Source organism: Grus americana, chromosome 9 (genome assembly GCF_028858705.1).
Source record: "Grus americana isolate bGruAme1 chromosome 9, bGruAme1.mat, whole genome shotgun sequence".
In the NCBI taxonomy this organism is placed as follows: Eukaryota; Metazoa; Chordata; class Aves; order Gruiformes; family Gruidae; genus Grus; species Grus americana.
This window is the reverse complement of record NC_072860.1, coordinates 22,431,014-22,456,924: the sequence shown is the minus strand read 5'-3', so window position 1 is coordinate 22,456,924 and position 25,911 is coordinate 22,431,014. Positions and strand designations below refer to the sequence as shown.

Below are 25,911 nucleotides of genomic sequence, written 5' to 3'. Positions count from 1 at the left end.
GAAGAATGCAAGTACTAACAGAGAGACCGTGCCAGGACCGAAGTGTGGGAGACTGAGGGCACGTCCGAATGGGAGGGAAGTGTCCCCTGTGCAGTGTGATCTGTACCACGTACACACTTCGATACAGGTGCGGGCTTAGCTTTGCTCAGCTAGTTGTGCTTTCTACAGAGACGCTTCTTTGTACAGCTGATATATTAAGGTATGTTTTTTAGCAGAACAGATCCTCCTCAGGCTTCTCAAAATGAAAGATAGAAATGACCTGTGAGACCACACGTACAAGACCAACACACATGCATGATATTGTCCCCAGTTGGAAGGCCCATCAGATGATGAGGACATTCTGTGCTTTGTCTTAGCCAAAGAGTCGGCAGTTTGAAGTAGGATATTGCTGTACTATGTCATAGTTTAATGTATCTTAGAAGGTACAGAAGTGAAAAAGCACAAAACCCCCACATTTAATTTATCCTTGTACGTAAGTCAGCATTGGTTGTACGCTCATTCTACCTGTCTTAAGCCTACAGAACAGGGCTCAGCAGGGATCTTAAGGGTATAGCTCTTTCATGCTTGCCCGATGCACAGCAGCAGATGTAATCTGTGGCGTATTGTGCAATAACTGGTTTTATTTGTACAGAGTGAGATTACTCTGTGCTGAGTAGTTGTGACTAAAACCAAGTGGGAAAGCGTTATTATGAATCCTGAAGGGAGATGAAGCAGTATAAGTAGCATTTGGATGTTTACCTTTCTGATGTTTTAACGATTTCCCCTTTGGGGAGTAGAAAAAGAAACTTAGTCTTTTCAATATTTCCACTATTGTAAAAAGAATCGAAGCCACACAGATGAAGAAAGCAATTAACAGTAGAAAAAAGATAAAAGGTGTCCACCTCCACTGGATGTTAAAAAACTAATTTTGCTTTGAGAATTTTTATAATAGAGAGGTTAAGTTATGAGGTTTCATAAGAAACCATTTAGACTATCATTTCTTGCTGAGGTCTGTCTTGTATTTCTGTGTTAATCATGAAGTTACTTTTCCTAAGGTCACAAAAAATGCAGAAAATGTCAAAGCTCAGTGTAAATGACTGGGAAAAAAAATAATTCTGTTCCTTGGTGTTTCTTGGAAGAAAGGGCTCAGCAGAAACAAGAATAAGAAAAAAATACTGTGTAGCAGCAGTTGCCTTAAAATACTGATATAATAAGGTAGAAAAAAGGATGTTGAATGCTTTTCCCAGAAACAAAACTATTAAAAACTGATTGTTAATGACTAGTAGTATCCTCACTTTTTTCAAAATTGTGTAGAAATAAACAGTATACAATTAACCTTCTTAAAGTTTTGGGGGTTTTTTGGCAAATCATACAGATGTTGAACAAAATGCATCTCACTTTTCAGTGCTTAAAGTGTGTACGGGCTTGGTGAAGAGGAACGCACAATGAGATGAGAAATTGTTAAACCACCTCTGCCACACTTTGTATGTGACCTCAGGCAAACCATTTCATCACTCACTTGTTTTCCATTCTCCCAAATGGAAATGCAAAAACATTTGTACTTCACAAGTGAGTTGTGATCGTAAATTCTTTCATTTATAAGAGAGACTCAGATGCACACAAGTGTTGTAAGAACAGTAATCAGCACAAGAAATGATGAAGGCAGAAAGAAGTGAGGGTCAAAAGGCAGTGGAAACACAGTGCTTTACTCCCTTCTGTGCCTCTGAAAATTTCTCCAACTGGTTCTAGCTCAGATCTCAGAAGAGCCTGAGTCTATGTAACCCTATAAATTGCAATTAACGTTAAATTTGCACAGTGGTTGAACCTTTGACTTTCTTTTCCCTCTGCTCAGCCTTCGAGCTGCACAAAGCTTCTGTTTCTGACCACACTGTGGGAGAACTATGCTTAAGTCACCTTATGTTAAGCCTAGGTTCAGTCTTTAGATACACTGCTTCTGCAGTAGGTCCTCCTGTTTTTCTACTTAATATCATACGATGCCTGTACGTTAGATTTAATCTCAAACAGTTCACTGCCATATCTGTTTATTTTCTCGTCTCTGTTACATATCTGTTCAGTTTCCTGTTTTCTGAAGTCTAGAAATTAATTTTAGCATAGTTGTATCATGTCTGACATTCACAGAACCTGACTCATTTCAGTTACCATCTGTTGTATATTTTGAATCTTTGCATTGTGCTTCCCATAATCTGATAGTGAGAAATGTACACATTACGCCCAGTACTATTTCATTATATGCTTAGCAGGCCCAGAGGCCTGCCAGGTAATGTTAACTTTCCTGCCCTCTTAGAAAATGTGTGATAGTGTACTGTCTTTTGAAATTTATATAGTCTTTTTTCCACCTTTGACATTATGCATCGACTTAATAACAAGATAAGAATTACGGCATTGTTTCAATATATTTAGATTTCAAAATTTAGAATGATGACTCACAAAGTGCATAGCTTGATATTTTTAAAGGCTTTTGATTATAAATGAAATTAAATGCAGGCTTTCAAAAAACCTTGTTTGTTGCATTACTGTGTGCACTGTGTTTGCAAAGTCTATCAAATATTCATAGAGTAATGGGTTATACTCTTGCAAATGTGGAATTTTTTCTTTTGCCTGTCCAGCAGAAGAGCAGTATAACCTGTCACCCACCGGCCTTATTTGTACAAAGATCTGTATTAGCAGTGGGAGATTTTCCAGTCCAGTAGGACTTTTTATATGGGTGATGTCCCTAGGAACATAATCTGTTCTTATTTTTAACTACTGAAAGGATTCCAAACTCAATCTTATACTTATGGCTATGTTGTTCATCCTAATGACGTTTCAAAAAAAATGATAATACAGCAACATGTACTTGATGAAGTATCATTTTCTATACGAAGTACCTGATAGGCAGTTGCCATAACTTTGTCTATAATAATTTGAATTGTTGCAAATCCAAGTTCAGTGTTTCAGTGTACGAATCACAAGGAGTACTGGCAATCTTCTTTTTAATATATGTTCTTTCCAAAAAAGTAGCACATAACTGCATGGTATAGATTTCTCAGCTTTATTCCAAATCCTGTAATAAAAAAAAAAACCCAAGGAGTATGTAGAGTCCTACCCAGCCACTCCAGTAACTCTTAGCCTGAAGGAGCTGAGTTTTACACTAAATCAAATTCTGTATAAAGGACATTACAGCCTTAGTCTTACTCTTAACAAAGAGAATGGGAAAATCCCATTTTGACCATACTCATCCTTCTGTTGGAATAACTGTTGGAAACATGCAGCAAGTAGTAGTCAATCCTTTTTCCTCTCATAGACACCCCTAACCACTGCCTAGGGAAAGGATAAGCTACATCCAGTAGCACTCTCCTTTTATTTCCATTTCTTCTCCCATCCTCCTCTTGTGACCCCCCTGTTAATCCCTTTCATCCTCCAAAGCCAAAGGAAACCTACATCCTAAAGATACTCTTAACTGTTAACTCTTCCAAAAATAAAATGTTGCAACTGCTTCTGAAAAATACTTTTTATATATGTGCAAGTGCTTGCGATAGTTCTAAAAAGATCTCAGACATCTAAGTGCTGTGTGAACTACTTATTTTTAATAGCAAAATATTGACCTAGGATTGGGGTGTGTTTCAGAAAACACAGCAAAACAAATTCATCCTTTTTACAAAAGGTTACCAAAGGCTTATGAACCACGTGAATTCCATTTAGGCTTGTAAAGTAGGGCATAACTGCAACTCACTTTTGTAATATGGGCCTTGTCCTGGCTTTCTGGCTTTTTCATTTTTAGGAAAGACTGTGTTATATTCATTGGGGGGCATTTCACATAACTGAGGAGTTGTGGTTTAATAAAATGGATCTGGAGTTGTGAATACATCTCCCTTAATCTAGCTACTATGTTACAATGTAGGGGGTTTAATGTAACAGCTAGCTGCCTCCCTTCTTTTCAAACAAGACACACGCAAAAAATAATCTGCCATTGTTCTTGACTATATCAGTCATTACTATTAACAAGCAAGGAATCAATCTGTAGCACATTTCTAATAGTCATCTTAATGCAGATTTTAATGCTTTTTTTTAAAAAAAAAAAGAGAACAGATTACAAATGTTGCTGGAGTAACTTTGGTTTCCCTTTCACAGATGCTAATTAACCTTTGACTAACCTAACTATTAGTAGATGTAGGAAATTTTAATGTGTTAAATGTGATGATGATTTTATTCTCATGAGTTTATGTACTGGAAGAGCTTACTATACTATCATACCACTGGAAGAAGGAAGGATGAATGATTTTATAAAATTTAAAATATTAATTTACATTTTTTAGTATGTCCTAAAGTTAAATTAGCTGTTTTGGAATTTTTTTCTTGGTTGCCTGGCATTCTGCTTCTATCCAGTTGCTTAATCCCTGGTTCTGCAAAATATTTAAGGAAAAAAGACATGGCTAAGGTATAATTTTACAATTTTATATTTATTTTTTAGAAAGTTCTACACAGAGCTATAGGCATCTTAATGTATAATTATTAAGCTAACTGAAAAGCACCAGCATTGTTAAAATAATTAAAAACAATCAGCTGGCAACTATCTACAGAAAATCTTCTTTGTCTTATATCCTCTTTCTTAAAGAGCATTTTGAACCTTCTCTGAATTATCCTCTCTGAAATGTCTTCTGAAGACCCTCTTCATGTAAGCAGGATGAATCCAATGACACTCACAGGAGTTACTCATGTACTTAAAGTTGCTTGCATGCTTAAATCTTAAATGTTTTGCCTTGTTATTACCATAGCCTTGATTTCCCATCCATACGACAGGTATAAGAGGTAACTTTCATTTCGTTATTTTACTTTCTATGAGAAACTGCTCAAAGAAATGCCTTCTTTGAGCCTGAGTTGTACTGTTTTGGAAAGTTTGTTTTCTTTATAAATTAAAGGGGAAAAAAAAGGATTTAAAATAGCTTGGTGGCTTGTGATGCCAATAAACATACTTTCTCTTAATTTTCAACACTTCGGCATTTTATAGTAGCAAATAAGAAGCAAGCATGTGATCATTATGGCTTAGTATTCAGTGTTCTGCCTAGTGTACTTCTAAGAGCTGAGATTTGCCTCTGATTGCAATCTCCTTTTTTTCTATTCACTATTAGTCACCCAATTAAGCACCTGATTATCTTAAATTAATACTATCAATGGATGTGTTTTCAGATTTCAGTTTGAAATGTCTTTTATCTGGCAATGCACTGCACTAATTATTCAGATATCTGTTAGATGAAGGATGACTTGATGCAAAATGCCCTCCTTTTCCTTCCTCATGTTGAAATCTAGGAAATACAAAGGTTCTTGTTACTGCCAGAATTGTTCTATAGAATTTTCCTCAAATTAAATTTGAGACAGACACCTGATAAGCAGGATTGTCCTACCAAGTACTGGTTTAAGTAACCCGTGGTGTTTGCTGTCTAAGGCCCAGATGCGGTCATGTGTCTGTACTTTCTTCCTGCTTATTCTGCCCACCGCGCCTCCTCCCCAGGACTCAATATCCACGTTCACTTCTGACACGTAACCAGGCAAACACATGTTTATAGGGCCTGGAGGGTGCCAGAACCATTCCCATTGTTTATAGCCAGGCCAGTGCCTGAGGTGCCTGGCTTTAATGGAGCCGAAACCAAAAGCATGAAAGTGGTAAGGAAGGCAGGAGCTGTTTGCTTTGGTCTCCTTTCTTCTTCAGGGGAGATATTAGTGTGTTAAGTATGATTTCTATGTAACACAGCTTGCAAGACTAGTCTCTAGGAAAGAACTTGGATGTATATTTACAGACATTCATTGTGACTCATCAAGTAAATCATACTCATTTTCCAAATTAGTACAGTATGCCTATCAAATATGTACTTTCCAGGCAGCTGTGGTCCATTAAATATATCATTTTCTTTTTAAGAAAATTAAAATTCAAAGTTAAAATGAATTTTTGGGGTAAATTTTTAGGAAAAAGATTGGAACATTTTTCAAGTGAGAAATTTTAATAGGTGGGTATAAAATTACAAGTTGTTTTGGCCTGAGCAAGTGGTTGTAACAAGACAGATGTAAATAGACCCTCTTGCTACCAAATGGTACAGGTTTCTGGATATTTTGTTCTTCCTTCATAGGTGCCAGTAATGTAATTTTTGCTCTGAAGGATGGTGCTAGGATGTTCGGGACCTTTAATTGAAGCTTGAAACCCAAAATAGGCTCTGCAGTTTATTATTTGACATAATAGATATGACAGATGCAACTAGTTGGAAGACTTTAAAGGTTCAGTGAATTTTGCATATGACACGTACTTATTTGAATCACCCATCTGTGCTTTCAGTGATGTGCACTAATATTCAAGACAATAGAGTATCAGACTATTATATAGGTGTAATGCTACGCAGTATGTTCACTTTAATGAGAGTTTATAAATATAGTTCTTCCTGTCTGCATGAAAGGAACTCCAAGCAAAAATTAACAATGAACTGACAAGTTTTATAAAACTATAAAATTGATTGTGTCAAGAAATGTAATAAAATCTTACTCTTTCACGTGAGGGATGTGTACTACTTGCCACCCATGTCTAATTCTTATTTCTGGGTACCGGGAGTGGAATTCAGCTCCAGATTAAGACACTGTCATTCAGGAGACACCCTGTCTGTGTGAGCCAACTATGTAATTACCCATTGTAGTTTGAGGAGAGATGGTGTCGAAGTGCACCAATGGTCATGGTGCCTACAGTTGTAGGGGTCTACATTAGGGTAAGATATTTTTGTTCTGTTGGCTACACGAGCTGTATTATCTACATAGTGCTTGTTTATTGAAAAGTCCATTATCAACAGGGTCCTTGCTTCTTTAGATGCCTAGTTCACGTGTGGGAAACTACATTTAGTCTTTAAAGCTTATAACTCCTAAAATTATAGCTCTTTCCCTTGAATTTGGATATCCCACTGTAGGACTTAAATCACTAGTGAAACACCAGTGCATTCTGACTTGCTCACATTATGACATTAAGTGCTTTGTTCATCAGTGGTACCGGTGGAAGACACTGGCCCAGAGAATGGCACCTTAAAAGACAAAAGATACACTGACACTGCCAAGGATGGTGTATTTGATTGCAACATATGTTGGGCTCTTTGAGTAGTTGTAAGCTAGTTATTGCGGTGTTAGTCCCAGCTCTTGAACAGAATTACAACCATCACTGAAGCTTTAAGCTTCTGTGTACATTATTCAGTCTGTAGGAAAGCCAGCTCAGGTGCGATTGGCACTGAATGGCTGCGCTCTGCTGAAATTCACAGCCTGTTGGAAAACTTGCAAAACTCAGAAATTACACTCATACTGATGGCATGTAATGGCTCGGGATGAAGTCAGAGCTTAAGCTGATAAGGCTTGCATGGCAGGAGAATGGGCAAGGAGGTCCTGTAACTACTATGAAAGCAGTTCCAAACTGAGGACACAGCTTAGCTCAGCATGCAAATGTTTGGAAACTTGCCCAAAACCAGAGTGTTTAATAACTTTATATACAAATAGCTGTAATTTACAAATAATACTAATTGCAAAGTTGTTTCTGCTGCTTTACATTGAAACATAAATCAACTCTGCTTTTTAACTTTCTGACAATATAAAAGTATTAAACCTCTGTTAAATGAAGCAGTTCATTCATGTTTTTTCTATATACAAGTCTGATTATGTCTGTAACAATTATTTCAAAAAAGTATAATATTGCATAAGTGACAACAGAAGAGAACTATTCTATCAAAAACTTTTAACAAAAAAGATTTACTGAATATCATTGATCCGTGTTCCTACCAGTATGGTTTCCAGGAAACCAGATTTCATCAATAAAAGTAAACACAGCTTGTTTGTTTTTGGGGAGTTGCTATCAGTAATAGGTTCCCTGTCTTTTGCTTTCAAACTATTGTCTCTGCATCTAGACTTTATCTATCTTATATACCCAAATTATACACAGAAAATTCCAGGAGAAAGAGAATTCTTTTTTTAACTCTCCTGTTAGCAAACAATGTAGAAGTCATCTATACCCACATACGCTTCTAAAACTTTCTCCTACATCTAAATCACAAAGTCAATATACACTTAGCACATCTATGTATCTGAAGGCATGAGTTAAAAGCTCTCAGAATCTGTTGAAGTTAATTGGATTGTTCCCATTTATCTACATTAAATGCTCTACATTTACAGTTTAGTTAATAATCCCATAGCTGAAGAGCTGGAATGAATCTGTCTAACATTACCAAAACTTTATTGAATCCACAATACTAGCAAACTAAACTCTAAAGGAAAATTGTAAATTTAAAAGTTTGCCTCCTACTATGGGAACTGCTCATTACTGATGCTGAAGTGAAAACAGGACTGAGATTATCTGTACCGTTGGGTCCATAAGCAAAAGCAATCTTTGCTGCCCCATAGGAACAGGCTGTTAGCTGTCTGTTACAGGAATAACTTTCACTTTCCCCAGTTTCTTTGGTAGTTTCGTAGTCTAAAATATTGTTTTGGTGTCAGTAGTTTGCTATGTTTGTGGTAGGCATTTATTCTGCTCAGCAGGATGGAGCTTGGATTGCTGTGATATTTTTTTTCACTAACTTTGGTTGACTTGAAAGGGTCATCAGGGCTGCTTGCTCAAATATGCTCAGAAATATTCCTCATAGATTTGTTTACTTTCTAAACAGAAGATAGTCTAGTCTTATCAGGGACTAGTCTTCAACAAACTCTAATAATTATCACTACAGAGTTAAAGTGGTTATAAAGTTACTGAATGTTATTTGTGTAGTTGTTTCAAAATGTCATATTTAATTTAGCTACTGATTTTATCATCAAAAGGACCCATGCATGAAACTTTGGATAATCATAATTTAGTAGTTCATACTCTTTATGTAAATTTACTATATTGTTAGGGAAAAGAAAGTACCTTTTACCCCACTATGGTCAGCTTCAAAAGAGAGATGCATAGTTCAGCCTAAAAACTCTGATAACTGTTCCCATCCTGTGATCCTAAGCACGTAGACTTCTGAGAAGGAAAATAAATAAAAATAGAAGTGAGACTACCTCTTGTCCAATGCCGAGAAATGCTGTGCTTTTATCTGCCATGCATTTAGTTGCTTTCCTCCAGAGAGCGGGGTTATTGTCAGCAGATAAAGAATTAGAAATGTCATATTGTCCCAAACCCATCAACTCTCACCTAAGTGACTGTTGCAAAAATGGAAGCAAGGGCTACTCTGACATTTTCTTCTTAAATTTGCTATGCTTTTTGTAAATAATATATTGTAGTCTTAGACTTGACATTTTGTAAATCTATTTTATTTTTATGATCATTTCCTGTTCACCAGCTTCTGTGTTAAGGTATTCAATTATTAAATAGTAAGCATGACGGCAAAGTTTCTCCTAGAAGGGTTTTGAGCCTTCTGTCCATATAGGAGTCGACAGTAGCTGTGTAAATATGTGGTCCCAAGTATCGCTGCTTGTCTATAAGTTCTGCTAGATTAGAAGTGATGTGCTGATTTCCTTTCATGCTCCATTCAGTATAAGGATTTTATCTATCCATTTGGGAATCCTTAATATAACATGCAGAGCAAGTCAACTGTAGTTTCAAAACAAGCACCATGCTAATACTGAAAACATGTCAAAATGAAAATGATTTTTCTTATGACAAGTATTTGATCCCACTAATCTTCAAGTGCTGGCTGTGCTGTTCTTGTTTTGTGACTGCTCCATTGCTGAGATGTTTTGAGTTTTCCTGCCTAAAATTATGCTCTTCTAAAAATACAGTATGTAAATATGAGAAAATAAGTGAGGCAAGGCACTTTTCTTCTGACAGCCTTTTACATAAATGCTGCCCCCTTAGTTCTCCCATCACTGTTTCTCAGAGCTATGCACTTTGATTCTGTCAAAAGGTGTGGTAATGAGAGCAGATATAATTATGTTTCTAAAAGCTGGTGACCGCAGTCCCAATTAAGTGGTCATTTAAAGATGCTTTGAAAGCTTTGAATAGTGGAGCAACATTTGACTTGAAGTATCTTTATTCTTGTTAAAATCCAAGTTAATGGAAAGACTGTAGTTCTGAGCACCAGGCTATTAGTATCAATATCTATTAATTTTTTAAATGTATTTCTATTTATATTTCAGTAATGCTCAATTTAGAATCTGTGGGAAGAATCTCTCTGTTAAAAAGGCATTTAAGAGAACCTGTGCATACATATATTTATATAGCTTTGTATAACTAAAAGGAAAACATTCACCCTTACCTTCCAGGAAGAAACTTTGTTGTGTGAATGTTTTAAAGCATTTAAATATGACCGCACATGCAGATAGACATAAAGTATCAGAAGTACTATCTCTGCCCTTGAGATCACAAGAGACAAACCTAGGGATGATAGCAAGAGCAAGGAAACTCTGTGACTTAAGTGCCAGCATCAGCATTAGATGGTTGGGAAGCTCTGGCCATGCTGAAGACCAGCCTTTACAATTAATGAGAGGGTTCTGTCTAATTTAGCCTACTGTGAGTGACTTGACATACATGACGTCTGCCTTGGTTGCTCATTATAGAATCAGATTTTCTTTGTGCTACTCAAAAGACAGCAAAAAATGCAGTGGAGTTAATATTGAGGGAATTGCAAAGTTGATCGACAAGGTGCTTTGCCTATGAACTCCCTGCCCCTCTGCTGAGTGTTTGCTAGGAGAGGGTTGGATTGCAGTCCGGTATACAACATGAAACGTTCTCCTTCCCTTTACTACTTTTCTGAAGAAATTCAGCTCAGTTGAGGTAGCTGGAGAATTAAGTTTTACTGATAGTGGCTCATTCAGAAAATTGAGAAAGTAAGACTTGCACATTATTTATGATCTCTCTGGCATGTGAGAGTGTGGATTTCTAAATGGTAAAATACTGCACAGGTTGCAGTGGTACGGTGAATTATATAAAGCTCAAAGCACGTGGCTTAAAACCAGATGACATCAAGTACATTGGGGAGAGGGGTGGGAGAACTTATTTCATTCCAAACTCTATATGAAAATATTATGCACAATTAACTTGATTTTCTCTGCAATGTTCAATTACATGGTTACATGAAGACCATTTTGCTCTGCTATTTGGGCTATGAAACTGGGTCTCAAGAGAGCTGGACTGTATGCTCAACTGTGCCATAAACAAATCTATATGGCTGCTGTAACACCAGCCCCTGCAGTTAATAGAATTAGTTGGGGAGAAGGCTTTTCTAGCAGAAGGCAGACTGACAGTGTTTTTTCCTAGCAAAGGTAATTACTTGTGCAAGAATCCCAAAGCCGAGGCTGCTGTTCTGGGCTAGTTTCTTTCCAGAGAGAGATATTTGGGGGCAAGATTACAAAGGTTATTTGTCCAGTTGTTTGGGGCTGAATCTTTTTTATTCCAGGTCTGAGAAGAGGAGGGGACAATGAAATAAAAAGTAAAAGATGATGAGGTTTTTTTGAGTATGATTTAAATTATACTTTGGTATTTAAGTCAAGAGGTAGCAGATAATGCTTTCCGTTAACATATCTTATTGTTGTAGATGACCCACCATACCTATCTGAAACAAAGTGACACCCCAAAAAAGCACAAAAGCGGCAAAACCGGGAATAAACCTTACCAGTTTTACATAAATTGATGGTGGCTTTTTTGGCTGTGTCTCTTTGTATATCCTTATATGAAGGATGCACTCACTGCAGCCTGATTTAGACTGTTAATATGGCAATGCTGTAGAGACCTTTGAAAGAAAGTGAAGATTAATGTTGATATAGTGGTGGCAATTGTAAATCTTCCTTTTGGAACTGAAAATTTGGATATTAAAATTACAGATCTTCAGTCCTATTGCATGAGCTAAATATGCTCAGTTTTTTGAGCTTGAGGTCTAGAATGAGTTCATAGCTTCCTCAAAATTAGGAAGCAATTTGATTATAAGAGCTGTAGAAAATGAATGTAGCATTTTATTTGTAAGTATGCAGACTAAAAAGCAATGCATTTATAAAAAAGATAACTTAATTTCATCACAAAGCTTTGGTAGTATGTTCAAGAGATTTGAAATTGTATTTGTTGATTAGATTTATCCACAGAATAACTGAGAGAAGTTAGAAATTTGGGATGCTCGTTCCTGTTTAACTTTTACTCCTGAGTTGACCTCCTGGCCCAGATGCAAATAGGAGCAGTTCTCTTAATGGTAGTGGATCTATCTTTATATTATTAGATTTAGCCTGTTGACTTCAGAAAACTTACTCAGAGGCTTAAAGTTAAGCATGTGCATAAGTCTTCATTAGGATCTGGATTGTAGTCATTACCTGTAGAGAGAGAGAATTGATTCATGATCTGGAAGCTCTGGTGGTGGCACAGCTGTGTAATGTTGCATTCAATTCATTATAGCAGTGTGTCACCCTGGAATATGAGTATCTGTAAAACAACATGAATTATTAATGCGAGTAAAATGTTAAAAGCTGCATGGACTCGTGATATAAGCAAGTGAGGTGGCACTGCAGTGGTGAATGCTGATGATAACGGCCATATAACAGCTTAAAAATTTCATTTTTCATATCTGTTACCTGCCTGTCCCTCAACTCTGGAGCTTTGTAGTCCAACTGTAGTGCTCCTGGTTAAATGCATGGGCTTTGTTTTTCTATGTCAACACTGGCCAGCAGAGTTCCAGTCTGCTTAAAGCACCCTTTTCCTCACATATAATGTGAGTGGGAGTGGGATTTAAGGAGAACCTGAAATGAAGCTTCATTCGGGCAGCTCTCCCCAGGACATGTGAACATAAAGCGCCTTCACCTCTGAGAATACACTGAATTTCAGGCTGCACCTAAGATGGGCAGCAGAGGAGTGAAGCTCTTATCTACATTCCCAGATTCTGATCTCATTTAAATTCACACAAATCTAGTGTTCAGTAATGAAGTTCCTTCAGATTTAAGGGAAATCAAGATCCAGCCAGTGTGATTAATCTTGTGAATAAAAAGGTTCAGGATTAGGCATTCTCTCTGTGTGACACTTAGCAATATGCTGTTATAAAAGACACAGCAGGAGTTAGTCTTGAAGTGTCAGAATAGCTTCTTTAGTGACAAAGCATTTATACATGTAAATTTTTCAAAGAAAGTTGGCAACCCTTTTGTGGGTTCAATTTGCACCTGTCAGTCACTTGCAGATGCAAATTTGAGTTACTTGCAGCTCTAATTACAGTGCTTGATTGTCATCACAAATCAGGTAGTAAGATGTGGAATGACTGAGGTCTGTGCCATCGTTTGTTGTTAAAACACGAGTGCAAATGTTATCATCAAAAAGCAAAGTCGACCAGGGCCTTGCTCTGCTAAGTACAAATACTACAAATAAGTACAATATGGAAATAAAAGGAATTTAAGGAGGGGAAAATAACAAGGAAAGGATTGAGCATGTGGTGAAAGCAAGAGAGTAATAAGTGAAAATACAAAGTAGATTGTTTTGTCTGTTGCAACAAAGTATGATAATCATAAGAGATATTTTTTTCATTTAAGTCTTTCTTAAGACGCAGATGCCATTTGTACCTTCCAAATCCCTTTTCTGTAAGGAATTCTCGTTCTTTTATTTTTGTTGACAGCTTTCTAATTTTCAAATGAAAGAAGATGATTTTACAAAATTATTAATCAGATGACTATTATGCTGTATCTTTCCAATTTGTCATTACATGTATAAGGAAAAATATTATATAGTTACGTTTTCATTTCCACATAGAAGAATTTGATTTTTGAATTTGCTTCACTGAAAATTTTGAGGTTTGAAGATTGTTAATTATAACTCATCATTAATTTATTTTAAATTAAAAACAGGAGATAGGTACAACATGTTATTGTGCCTCAGCTAACATCTGCTAGACTGTGATAATTAAGCACGGGTTTTTTTTTGTTGGAGAGTCTGCTGCATAAAAATGATAGTTGAAATAAGAAAGGGTTGGTTATTTTATATTTGGATCTGAGGGTAAGCCCCTAAAAGGTGAGGCCTTCACTTCCCAGATCTTCATTGCTCAATTAAAAAATGAACTAATGCGGAAGAAATAGCAAAGGATGGAAGTAGGCACTTAGATAAGTTTAAAGATAAATATATGATTGTCTTTAACATGTGCTCTACATGTTGCAACCCACTTAGTGAATTTTTCTAATACCTGTATTATTTCAGCAGTCGACTTAATCTCACCTCTTTCCCTTTTTATTGAGCAGACACCTTAACTCAAAGAATGATTATTACTATGGTGATTTCTAAATTGCTAGATCCATGGAGTCTACTTAACCTAATGTAAAAGGTCCTTTTTTTTTTTCTTTCCCACTTTTCTCGTTACTGAAGGAGAACATTTTGGCTCAAACAATGACTGTGTACATAAGCACAGATTTATTAAGTTTAGCGGATTTGTACTGTTGTTTTAGAAAATGGTGTCAACTTGCAGTATGACTCTTTTATGATGAGTAGCTTTCCCAGGCCAAAAAGCTAATGACATCCACAGCTTCCATGCCTCCCACGCACATGCGGTCCAAAAGGCCACAGATAATTTCTGCCAAATCAAGACCATAAAGAGAAAATTTATAATCAGCTTTAATATATTTGGGAGCTAAAGTACCTTAGTCCTTCATCAAAGGGACTGATAAAAACCTGAATTAATATGGCTGGACTTTAATTATTTCTGAGCGCATAATTACTCTCTAGCTAACTGGACAGGAGGTATATTATTTCTCTTATTTTGAGTAAGGGAAAGCCATCTGCAAACATGCAGTAGTCAGCTATTGAGATTTTAAAATGCATCGTGTTACTCCCTTAGCATTGATTGCAATACCAATAGAATAAATGTTTGAATAATATTTTAAATAATGTAAGAACTATTTTTAAATTAAATGAGTAGAGAGTTTGTTAGGAGTTCCTCCTGCACATAGCATTCCTTTAGCTTTTGTAGCAAGACTATTCATTGCCTTTAGGAGACATAAAATGCAGTAATCACTTCTTTCCCTTTTTAAACTGACTTAGGGGTCTACTTTCCCATTAGCATTAATGAGAGTTATGGGTATGCAGCAACATGAGACTCAATGAGACTAAACCTTAGAGAGCCTCTTGATAAATAAATCATTTTTGCATCAGCATTTTAGAGGCTTTAGTATCCTTCGCCACTCCCCCCCCCCCCCCAATTATTTATGGTACCTGATTGCTTTGTTGATATTTAATATTGCATAAACTTTAGCTAAAATTTAGGCCAGCACAAGGCAGCGTGTTTATATGAAGGCTTATGTCTTAAACATAGTAAAAAGGTCTTTTTGTAATGGATGTCCATTTTTGTAAGTGAAAAGCACAAAGAGGAAGAACAAGTGAGCCTTCATGAAAGGTGAAGAGAAGCTACAGTGGAACAACAGTGGAAAGTAATTGTGGATAAAAGACTTTTGGCGAACATAATTCTTGAAAATGTATACTCTTTTGTTGCATTGGTTCCTAGTCCATCATGTCTCAGTATCGGTATTTTAAAAATTAGTTTGTTACCTGAAAAGAATATTAAAACTACGGAAGAACTCTAAAGAATCATATATTGAATTAGCAGTCAAGGCTAAAGAAATAAATCTAGTTGAGGGATATATATACAAATTCATAAACTTTCTGTAGAATATAAATCAACCCTGCAGAAAAAACCTGAAAACTATACACCTACTAAGCAATTTCAGTCCTGATTTATTTTTACTTGAAAAGGCTATTCCTGTTACATTTTGTAGGCTCTTTCCATAGGATTTTATTTTGTTTATCTGATGGCAATTTCAGCATGTTTTCCTGTGTAAGGACTCAAGACATCAGTCTTTACGATCTTAGACACAGTGATGCTGTTAGTCAATGTAGTCTGTTATCTGGAGAATCAGAAGCAAAAGCCATTTCTTACTGACTTTAGAATGAGAATTACAAGTGGAAGTCTCATCCAGAACTTCTCTTAATAGTATTTCTATGATTTAAGAAAATTTCTTCAGCAGCCATACATGAAATGGGCAACACAGAACATAAATGGTCAAGCTCAGAGCTCTGCTTCCTCTTTGAGGACTCAAGGTTGAACCACTGATGTTGCTCTATGCCGTTTTAGACAGCCAAGCGCACAATGGGTCTTGAGCTGATGTTCTTTTTAGGGATTGCAGAGCAATTTACAAATACAAACTAAGTTTCATAGTATCCATGTATGTATAGGTAAAGTACAGCTAATAGGTAAGTAGTTTCACACCCAGTGCATGAGGACCAAGCTCCGCCTTGGTTTCCAGACCTCAGATAGCATTGTAACTCCAGGAAGCAGAAAATATGTCTGAAGCATTTTGGTCCATGTTTCTCTAAGCTAGCTATGGCTGAGATGTAATGAATGTGGTCCATTATATTTGCAGACTGGAGCGAACTTGTGGCAGAAATCATGCCTCCTCTTTAACAGAATAGCGCTAGTGGTGCCTGGTGGGTCTGTCACATGTATCCATCAGGGGTGAGTCCTCCTGCTTAGGGGATGCGGCAAGCAGACCCTCTGCTGTGAAATAGATACGCAGCTATTAGCTAGATTAGAAAGCGTGTTTAATCTATGACAGTTTAAAAATAGCTCAGCCTGTTTGCAAAAGGCATTGTGTATAATGTGTATTGCAACATGAGTACAAGGAAGATGGTCTGATTTTTTGTTATGGTTTTCAGAGAAACTTACAACTGTATAAATACTAAAATTACCTGGGTTATTCTTAATAGCTAGCCTCAATTATGCTTCACCACACTGTAAAATCAGAGACAGTATGAGATCAGTCATTGGCATTGAGATGTTTGATGCATTAGGTAACTACTGTTGAGATCTGGAACCGTGATCTGTACAAAATACCTCACAAAGACCAGCTATTAAAAAAATGTAACATTCATTGCCTTGGAGAAATTGCTCCTGTCTCTGCAAGTTATTTGGAGACATGTGTGCTGTTTGCCTTTCCAGCTACTACTTTGTTCCTCTCTGGTGACTTTTTTAAAAGTTTAAAAGATAACAAGAAGGCATTAAAAATGTGTACACACGTGTATATATATATATCCATGGCTGTGACTGGCTCTCCATTATTAAGTGCATAGCTCCGTCAAGTGCATAGTTCTTAGAATTTTACGTCCATTCTTCCTGTTGGCTGTGCCGAAAACCCACCATGAAATTATTGTTATTCTTTGCATACATCTTTTACTTTTCTTGAAGAAAAGTTGCTATGGTATGAGAATGATGGGCAGCAAGACATTTGAATGTGTGTCTTTGGATAGGGTCACATTATCTAGATACCATATATTGCAAAGATTACATTCAGGGCTCGTATTAGGAAAAGCCATTGCATTCAACAAAGCTTTGTACTAAATAGAATGATTGTTGCAGGTGTGACTATAAAAATACTCGTGTTTAATTTATGATGTATAATTCTAGTGTTCTGTATTTAGAATGAGTTTAAAACTCTACTCCTGACTGACGCAGTAATTAAGGTATTCATCTTTGGTTTTCAATAATATGGTCCAGTTTCTACATTCGCAGTTAAAATCTCATGGTAATTCATGGGTTGTTTCTTTTTCTCAAATCCATGCACCTGGTAGAAATATTTTACGAGGTTTTTTTTAAATGCATCACTCAAATACATGGTATTTTGCCTTTAAACGACAGGTTTAATGCTGAATGACTAATATTCCTGTAAAATAGAGCTAAAGAGAGCTTTTTAAATACAAATGTTTTAATACCCATAGTGCTTAGAGTTAATGCATGTCTCTTGCCTACATCTACTGCAAATATCAACACATACTGTTCATCTCTTTTTTGTTGTTGTTGTTTTTGTCTATTGCTATTTTATGCATGAGAAAGTTCTTGTTTTCTACTCTGTGCTTGGCTGGCTTTTTCTTTTTTTGTTACTTAGTCCTGTGTTTGTACTGATTGCTTTTTTGCATGCAAATTACAGAATGTCATGGAAATGAGAGAGCTCTGAAAAAAAAGGAAAGATAATGCTGAGTTCCAACTGTCTTTTGTTTGTGCGTAAGTGTGTAAAATATATGATGTGGAAATATTTTCAGAATGGCCTTTGACTTTCCTTCTGGTGTATATTTTTATTAGTAAATGAGTGGGCATTTTTCCCGTTCGAAAATATGATTAATCTATTAATACTTGTTATAATACAGGTGCTGGGCATGAAAGAATTTTGTCTTGCCATCCATTTATAAAGATAAGGAATTATGATACCGTATGTCTTGCCCAAGCTAAAACTTCAATTCCATATTCAACGCAACTTTTGTATACTGTGCGCGAAACCCTGGCCCCATTGAAATCAATGGCAGAAATCATTGTCTTCAGTTGGTCTAGGATTTCACTCTTGTTTCTGGTTTACATACAGATTTTCATGTTTCTTTACAAATATCTCAGCAGGTAGTCAAAGGTTTCAAGGGAATTTACAGTTCTATTTAAAAGAGAATGTAATGAGAGTATCAAAAGAAAAAAAAAAAGGCCAAAGCCATGCTTATCTTTGTAAAGCATGAGCTTAAATGCTTGAACTATGAAATGTGAATTAGCATTTCACAGAAAATATTGTTTTAACCAACTGTCAAGATGTTTGTTAGTCACCTTATTGCATCAAATGCAAGAGGTAATCTGGCAGTTCTTGTCTCTGCTATTCCTAATAACAACAAAAAAACTCAATTAAGTGGATAAATATAGTTTATGGTGGGTATGCTTTTAGTAAACAAGCTTTGATTCTTCATTTAAAAACAATAAAGCACTGGGCATTCTTTGATTCTTGTGCTAGATGTTTCTAATAGCCATACCCCCTAGGGAAGGTTTTGCTGTAATGTTTGAAAAACGTAATGAAAAATTGATTGTTATAAACTAAGATTTCCCTCCCTGCAAATGTTTTTCTTGAAACATCCATGGGAATTTAATATTCACTGTTTTTTTTCCTCAGTCTTGTATATTCTTGAATTGTCTTTTTTCCTCCATTTTCTCCGTTCTCAATCCTAGGTCCCCTTACAAAGAAACAGACAGATGATTTAGGTGATAATGACGGTGCTGAAGATGAAGGTATTTTTTGCCGCCAAACTGATTTGCATGACAAGGATCCCTGAAAATCTTTTTTCTCCCCTCTTTTTTTGACTTCTTGTCTTCTTTTGAAGAGTTTTTTTTTAATTCCCATTTTTGATGTGTTTTGTCTTCTTGCTTGTTGTTATACATATATATTTTTAATTTTTTAAAAGAAAGATTGTTGTTAAGTTCTACCTTTTGATACAAAACAGTAACAATATTTAAAGAGAAGGGTTTTTTGTTTTCTTGAAATGGACTTTTGATATGTTGCATCCCACCTTTTGACTGAATTTTGTCCATACTACTTAAACTAACACTCTTTTAAAGTTTCTCTGTACACCTTTTTGCATGTTTTCTAACCCTATGTATTTCACCAAGTACAAAGATGTTTCTTTTTTCACTGACTGATCTCAGTTTGATAAACATATAAAATGTTGTGTTTATAAAAGACAAAATACAGAAAATTCTTAGAAAGTGTCTCTTAAGCAACTGAATTTCCCCAAATACAAAACCCTCTGCATTTTACATCCCCGTGAACGAATACCAATAAATGCAAGACCACCCCACCTGCCTGTAGAAGAGCGGTACCTCTGGAACAGCAGGCACTAGTTGCAGTTGGTGAGGCTCTGCGCAGCACCACTGAATTCAGTGGAGCTAAATTGATGTCATCTAAAGGAATCCCATCCCTTCTGTTTTCTACAGGCATATAAAGATGATGCCTATCTGCTTGTGCTGACTCTTAGAAAACCCTATTACCAAGTGAAATCGAAAGTTTGAAATGTCAAGCATATTATTCTGTTTATGAATGCAGATTTGATATTTTTTCAGGGCTATGAAAATGGTAACAAGGAGCTCTTTCTCCTGAGCAGTCTCATCCCTTCAAGTTGATGTGCTTCAAAATTCTGAATCTTAAACACATACTTTGTATATTTTATGGTCAGTGAGTAAAACAAATTACCATATAAGACTGGTGGAGTTGCTACTTGCTTCTCTGTTAATGTCTGAGGGGTTTTTTTTGCCAGATACTCAGATGAAGCTTAACTTGTCAACTGCAAGGCTCTTAAGAAAATTTTCATCACACAGAACGTTAACTGGTTTACTCAGAAATGTGCAGTCTTATCACAAAAGATGAAGGAAGGCAAATATGAGCATTTAACTTTTTAACCAATAACTGAACAGAGACTTTACAAATAAATCCACAAATTTATATGTCTGATTTACAATCCTCTGCTGAATGTGTATGTTAAGCATACGAATGAAAGTCCACCAGTTGGCCCAAGATTAGAAAGAAGAACCTAATTGAAAAATCTCCTTTGAAAACTCTCCTATTATTCAGAGCTAAGTATGAAAATTCAGATCCACTTAGGTCTATAAGGCCAAGTCAGTTTTACATTAATTCATGAAAAAATATTGCAAGAGACATTCTTGTGTGTTCTCCAAGACCTGTGGTATTGAATTAGCCATTGTAAAAGTTACTCTGTCTTGTTTTAACAATATGTTTTAAGAAACCGTTTGAAACCTAGGTTATTCATCGAGTGGACCTTAATGGCTCTCCTAAATTGCTGTATAATTGCCAAGACGGATGCTAATGGCTTAACATTTGTTGAGTCCTTCTCTACTTAGACACACTTAAAAGAGACTACTCAGTTTGCTAAAATTCAGCAGAGAGTGGTTGCTATCAGAAAGCAGTTTAGTACGTAGAATCTGATGAGAGTAGGGATATGTCTTTGGAGAACAAGTGTCCATGTCAGAGAAAACCTATCTCCCACGTTGACACTTGTGGGAGAGAGAGAAAGGACTGTAAGAACACAGCAGTCAAACTAGGGGGGAAGAAACACATTTACAACATTAATAAATCTCTGTAATTTATAGGACTGGGATTAATTTTCTCTGGCATACAAGTGACAGTTTTGTTCTCCTTTCTGTGCCAATAGAAGAATGCAGGCAGTAATTAGACTTTCACTGCTTCTGAGAGTCATGGAGAGACAGGGCAAATTTAAATTTTTATGATCAGTAGACGCTGAAGACTGTTGGGATGTCTGCTGGGCTGGTAGAAACCCTGTTGTCTGAGGCCCTTCATTTCACTGTCCCTCAGTGGAGGAGTGGTATTGGGTGACCTTACCTGCGTTTTGTGAACCTGCTCTTCTGCATTGGAGTTCTAGCACTTGTTGCATGTGCAGAACTGAAGAGTTCACAAACTTCAAGTCATATATTTGGTTATAAGTAACAGGAAAGAGGCAGGCAAAGCAAAAAGCCACCTTAGCTGTCCAGATTTCTGCTAACCTGTTCATCAAACCCTTCGCACTATGGTAGCTTTTACTCTATATTAAAATCTGCAAATGAATAACTGTGGACAAAATAAAACAAATATCAAACTGAATGAATGATGAAGTGGGAATACTAGGGAGACTGGGCTATGCACGGTGAAAAACTGTGTCATATAAGCATAGAATCCATGTAACATAAACACTGTCCAGTGATTTCTAAAATGCTCCGGATGGTCTCTGTATTAAGAAATTCAGAGCTCACATGTCCATTTCCTGTATTATACCTTTCCTGAAGAAAGATCTTTCATAGCAGTTTCCTGGATCAATTGCCTGGAAAGTATTCTGTATTGTGTCACTCAAACATCAGAGTTTGATTAGAAGTTTCATTTTAAAACAGCGTTCAATAATCCTGCTCCCATCCTGCTGCTACATGTCACTACCACAGTATTGCGGTCCAAACCTTGCCAGCACAAGCACTGGAATCAGTAATCAGACTTGGATCTCTGGTATGTGCTGCAACCAGTAGACCAGGCTTAATTAGATCATTTTTCATTTTTGTTTTCGAAAGACCCAAAGGCAGTAGTGCACATTACCAGCTAATGATCTGCAAATTTGCTGTTTAAAAAATGAAGGTGTTTTCAAATTCTGAGTGTGAAATGTGTGAAAAGTCAGAAATTATATAAATGTCTTCCCCAGTCTGGATGCATTCTTGTTTCTGTGTAACCCTTTCATGTCTACACTTGAAATTGCTTAGCTGATTTTTAATAAGTATTGAACTACCTGAGCAGGCACCAAAAAGAAGAGTGGGAAAAGCACCTGCAAACAGTGAGCATTGGGGCTTTCCCTTTTTATAGCAGTGGTGGATTTGCCTATTTGCTGACAAGCAGGTAAGCAATATCCACTGTAGATGCAAGATTTAAGTTGCTCAGCAGTTGAATAAACTGTACCTTCCTCAGTCTAGAAACAAGGCTTGGTTTAAAAAAAGTAAAATATTTTAATCTTAATATTTTATCTCAGTCTTAATTTTGGTATAATTTTAACTTGATATAATTTGGCTATAGCAAAACCCAGTGATTCTTTGTGCACACTTAGCTCCTATATGCTGAAATCCTTAGCATGTCTTAAAATATAGCAGCACAAATCATTAATCAGCCTATGTACTCAGGGATCAGAACTGGACTTCTAGGTAGTTAGTGCTGCATGAAATATCCACGAAGGATTGCTCACAAATGAATTCTTCTCATCCACCATTCTGTCATACATACCTTACCTAGCACATCAATCTGTCAATCTTAGATCCTTATTTAGTCCCCAATGCTATTTGAGCATCTCTCAGTTTTTAATGTATTCAGTCTCACAGCATCCCTCTGTGATAAAGGAATGCTGCTATTCCATTTTTAGAAATGAGGAATATAGATGCAAAGTTTGAGGAATGCAGATACCATGTCCATAGCAAAGCAGGGAACTGAGATTATGTGCCTCAGGAATGAGGTCTGCACTGTAATTGCTAGATGTTTCAACTCTTCCCGTCTCCATTCCAATCTTTCCTGTGAAAAAGGAGATAGATTAGGAACAGATGTTGCTGTTGGTTCACAGGCTGTAACTGTGATGATTCTGATCATTTAGTCTGATGCTCTGTCTTATATGGGCTATTGGACTTCATTGACTGAAGGAAGTTCTTGGTCCAGAGCATGTTTTAAAGCAAACCAAACAAAAATCCACTGAAATTTTAAATTGCTAATGATGCAGAATGCATCTGCAAATCCCTTCTTATTCTTAACAGACTGTAGTGTTACTGGCACAAAAGAGCACATTTCGGAATTGAGGATCTTCTCCAAAAAACCCTATCACTCCATTAGTATTAAAATAGACTAGGTTGCTAAGTTTAGCATTTCATCTGCTTTCAACTGTCATGGTAAGAAACAGCGAGAGAAACAATCTTTCCGTCTGGCACTAGTACATTTTCGGACTTCAGAGATCAGTAAACAGCAGAACACATTTGTCTACCTCACAAAGCAACCACATGCTCCAGCCTTAATTATAGCCTCTAATGAGTTCCAGCCAGGCTGGAGTAGCACAGATCTTACCACTTTGGTGAACCTGTTGATTGATACACATAGACATATTCATGATTCCTGTTCATCCTGTCACCCGTTAATGTTAGTTCTGTGATTCCAACTCTGAAGTACAGATTCCAATGTCACTTGCATATTAATTTTTTCCAATTATATTTTCCCTGTACACTGAGGACCTCAGTTCAGATTATCTTGAATTTTTGTGCTGATGTTGTTAATACCTGAAAATGTGCATAGTAAAAATTCTGACAGACCTTTAATTTAAGCACCTCTTTGGGGCTCCCGTATACTTTTAGCACTGCCAAGCATTGCTTGTAGAGTGAAGAGTCTGTCAGCTTTTGCATTTCTAACCATCATCTTTGAATAATTTAAAATCGGTACCTACTTCTACCTACCTGCCTGTTAAGGTCCTACTCTAATGAGAATCTGCTCCAGATGCACCTGTAAAAGTACAGGCCTTTTTAAATATTAGAATATACATTCATATAGTCCTCCATCAGGATCTCAAATCACTTTCAGGTAAAGGTAGTTAAGTATTTGAGAGTGCACAAAATGATCCATTGGTTTGACAGATACAAAAACAAATGAAAAAAGGAGCATTATATTTGTCTGAAACTTGATGGGTACAGGCTGTATTTTAAAACATGAAAAGTGTCTAGAACTATGCTGCTACTCCTAACAGAAGTTCAATAGATACTTTAATAGTCTCAGGACATGTAGTTTTATATCATGTGTTAAAAACATGGCATTAATGGATGTTTACGTAGTAGCACTGATAAGTGCACTAGCTTATTAAAATAGCAGTGCATCTATGAGGCACCCAATAGATTTGAACTGAAAGGTCAAATACTTTCAAAAGGCTTTTAAATGATTAAGAGTTGCACTGATTGCTACCATACTCTACTTAAATATTTTAGGACAAAAGCTTATGGAAGAGCTACACATATAGATATATAATATTATCTGTGAGGAGCACATAGATTTTAGAGTAACCTATCTAAAAGTTTTCCACTGTTCTAGTGCTGTTTCATGTTAAAAAAAATTTTAAAATTACTTAATACTCTACAACAAAATGTCACAATTTTTTATAGCATTTAGAAAAAAACATCGCTTGTGACATCTGTGCTAAACTAATTATATTTTTGTGCTAAGTTGTCTCCAGGTAGGCTTTCTTCCTTTCCTGTTTTGGTTGTTCCCTGCAAATTATACTTGTTAAATCACGTGGCCAATTCACATCAGCTTCAAACGACTGAAGCTATAATTATGTTTTGTTATATATGACAATTGTGGCTGATATTCGCAGTCAGACCCGGTTCCCTGTTGTGTGATGCAACAAACATAGAATAAAAGACAGCCCTATTCCTAAATTGCCTGTAATGTAATTAAGACCAGACATAAAAAGTAGATGCAACAAACATTAGAAAGGTAGAGAAAAGAGGAGATGATGGAAATTGTAATAAGAAAGTTCATGTGTGTCATATAAATAAGATCATTCTCTGCTATACAGTAAGACCTACTGAGGTGTTTTATGAACCAGCCGTTTAAAGCCAAACAAATCACAGTATTCAAAACTTATCTTCTGTGTGAATAAAAACAGAACAGAGTTGAATTTGAGAAGGATTTTGAACAGCAGTATCTGTGCATGTCTTTGAAAATATTCATGTGTCTGGTTTTTAATTAAAGCAAATCTTACTAAAATGCAACAAAATGTACAGTACACAAATTAAACCAGTATATAAATTTACACTCGGCAGAAATGCCCCATTTGCACCCCAATGCTTCAGGTTGAGATTGAGCTATTTCCACAAATAACTGTTAATCTGCATCCCTGAATAACTCGTAATCTGTGTGAGACCGTGTAACTACGGTGTACTGAGACCACTCCAGCACATGCACACAGAGGACTGATACCAGCCTGTAGGAAAAAATGAAAAATGTATCAAATCATTTATGGTCAAGTTTTGAAAAGTATGAGAGTGCCAAAATCTCAGTTATTTTCTTTGAGTTTGACACTTCAATAAGCGCTTTTGAAAAGTGCATCTTTCTGCCGCTTTTGTACTAATACAGAATTTCTCCTCACAGAGTATTATCTTAATACTTCCTCCATTTTAATTTTAAAGGATGATGGTTTTCATGGGGGAACATTTACTCTTTCAAGTAGGAATCAATTCTTGATTACGGCCTGAGACACACAGAAGCAGCATTTTTCTTTTGTAGAAGGGATTTCTCTTAAGACTGATGACTTTGCCAAAGCAGCATGAGGAAAATTCGTACTGCATGTCATCTGCTCTGACATGGCACATAGGCAGAGCTGAGAGTTAGTCCTTCTTTATCTGTTTGTAATGTTTACCAGAATATTAGTAGTAGGAAATAAAAGTATGATATAGACAGAATTTACTCAGAGAATCACTTCTTTATATGTCATATTTTACTCATACATGCGTGCTTCCTTTCTCAGGTAAAGGACCCCCATTCTTTTTGAAATATTCCAGTATTATTTTCCAGATAAACAGGCCAGTACTACCAACATTTCATTACTGTTCACGGTTGGTGCTCTGTAATTCT

At 36.3% G+C, this 25,911-nt stretch overlaps 1 protein-coding gene across 7 annotated transcripts in view; it reads left to right on the top strand.

The window, feature by feature from the left end:
• NLGN1 (neuroligin 1) overlaps positions 1–25,911 on the top strand; it is a 400,680-nt gene that overhangs the window by 167,809 nt on the left and 206,960 nt on the right. For 5 of the 7 annotated variants that reach the window (XM_054835932.1, XM_054835935.1, XM_054835934.1 and 2 more), the window contains one exon: positions 18,945–19,004. The exons of the other annotated variants lie outside the window; for them this stretch is intronic. In XM_054835932.1, coding sequence (XP_054691907.1) covers positions 18,945–19,004 — 60 coding nt within the window. The remainder of the gene's footprint in view (positions 1–18,944; positions 19,005–25,911) is intronic. 7 annotated transcript variants of the gene reach the window in all.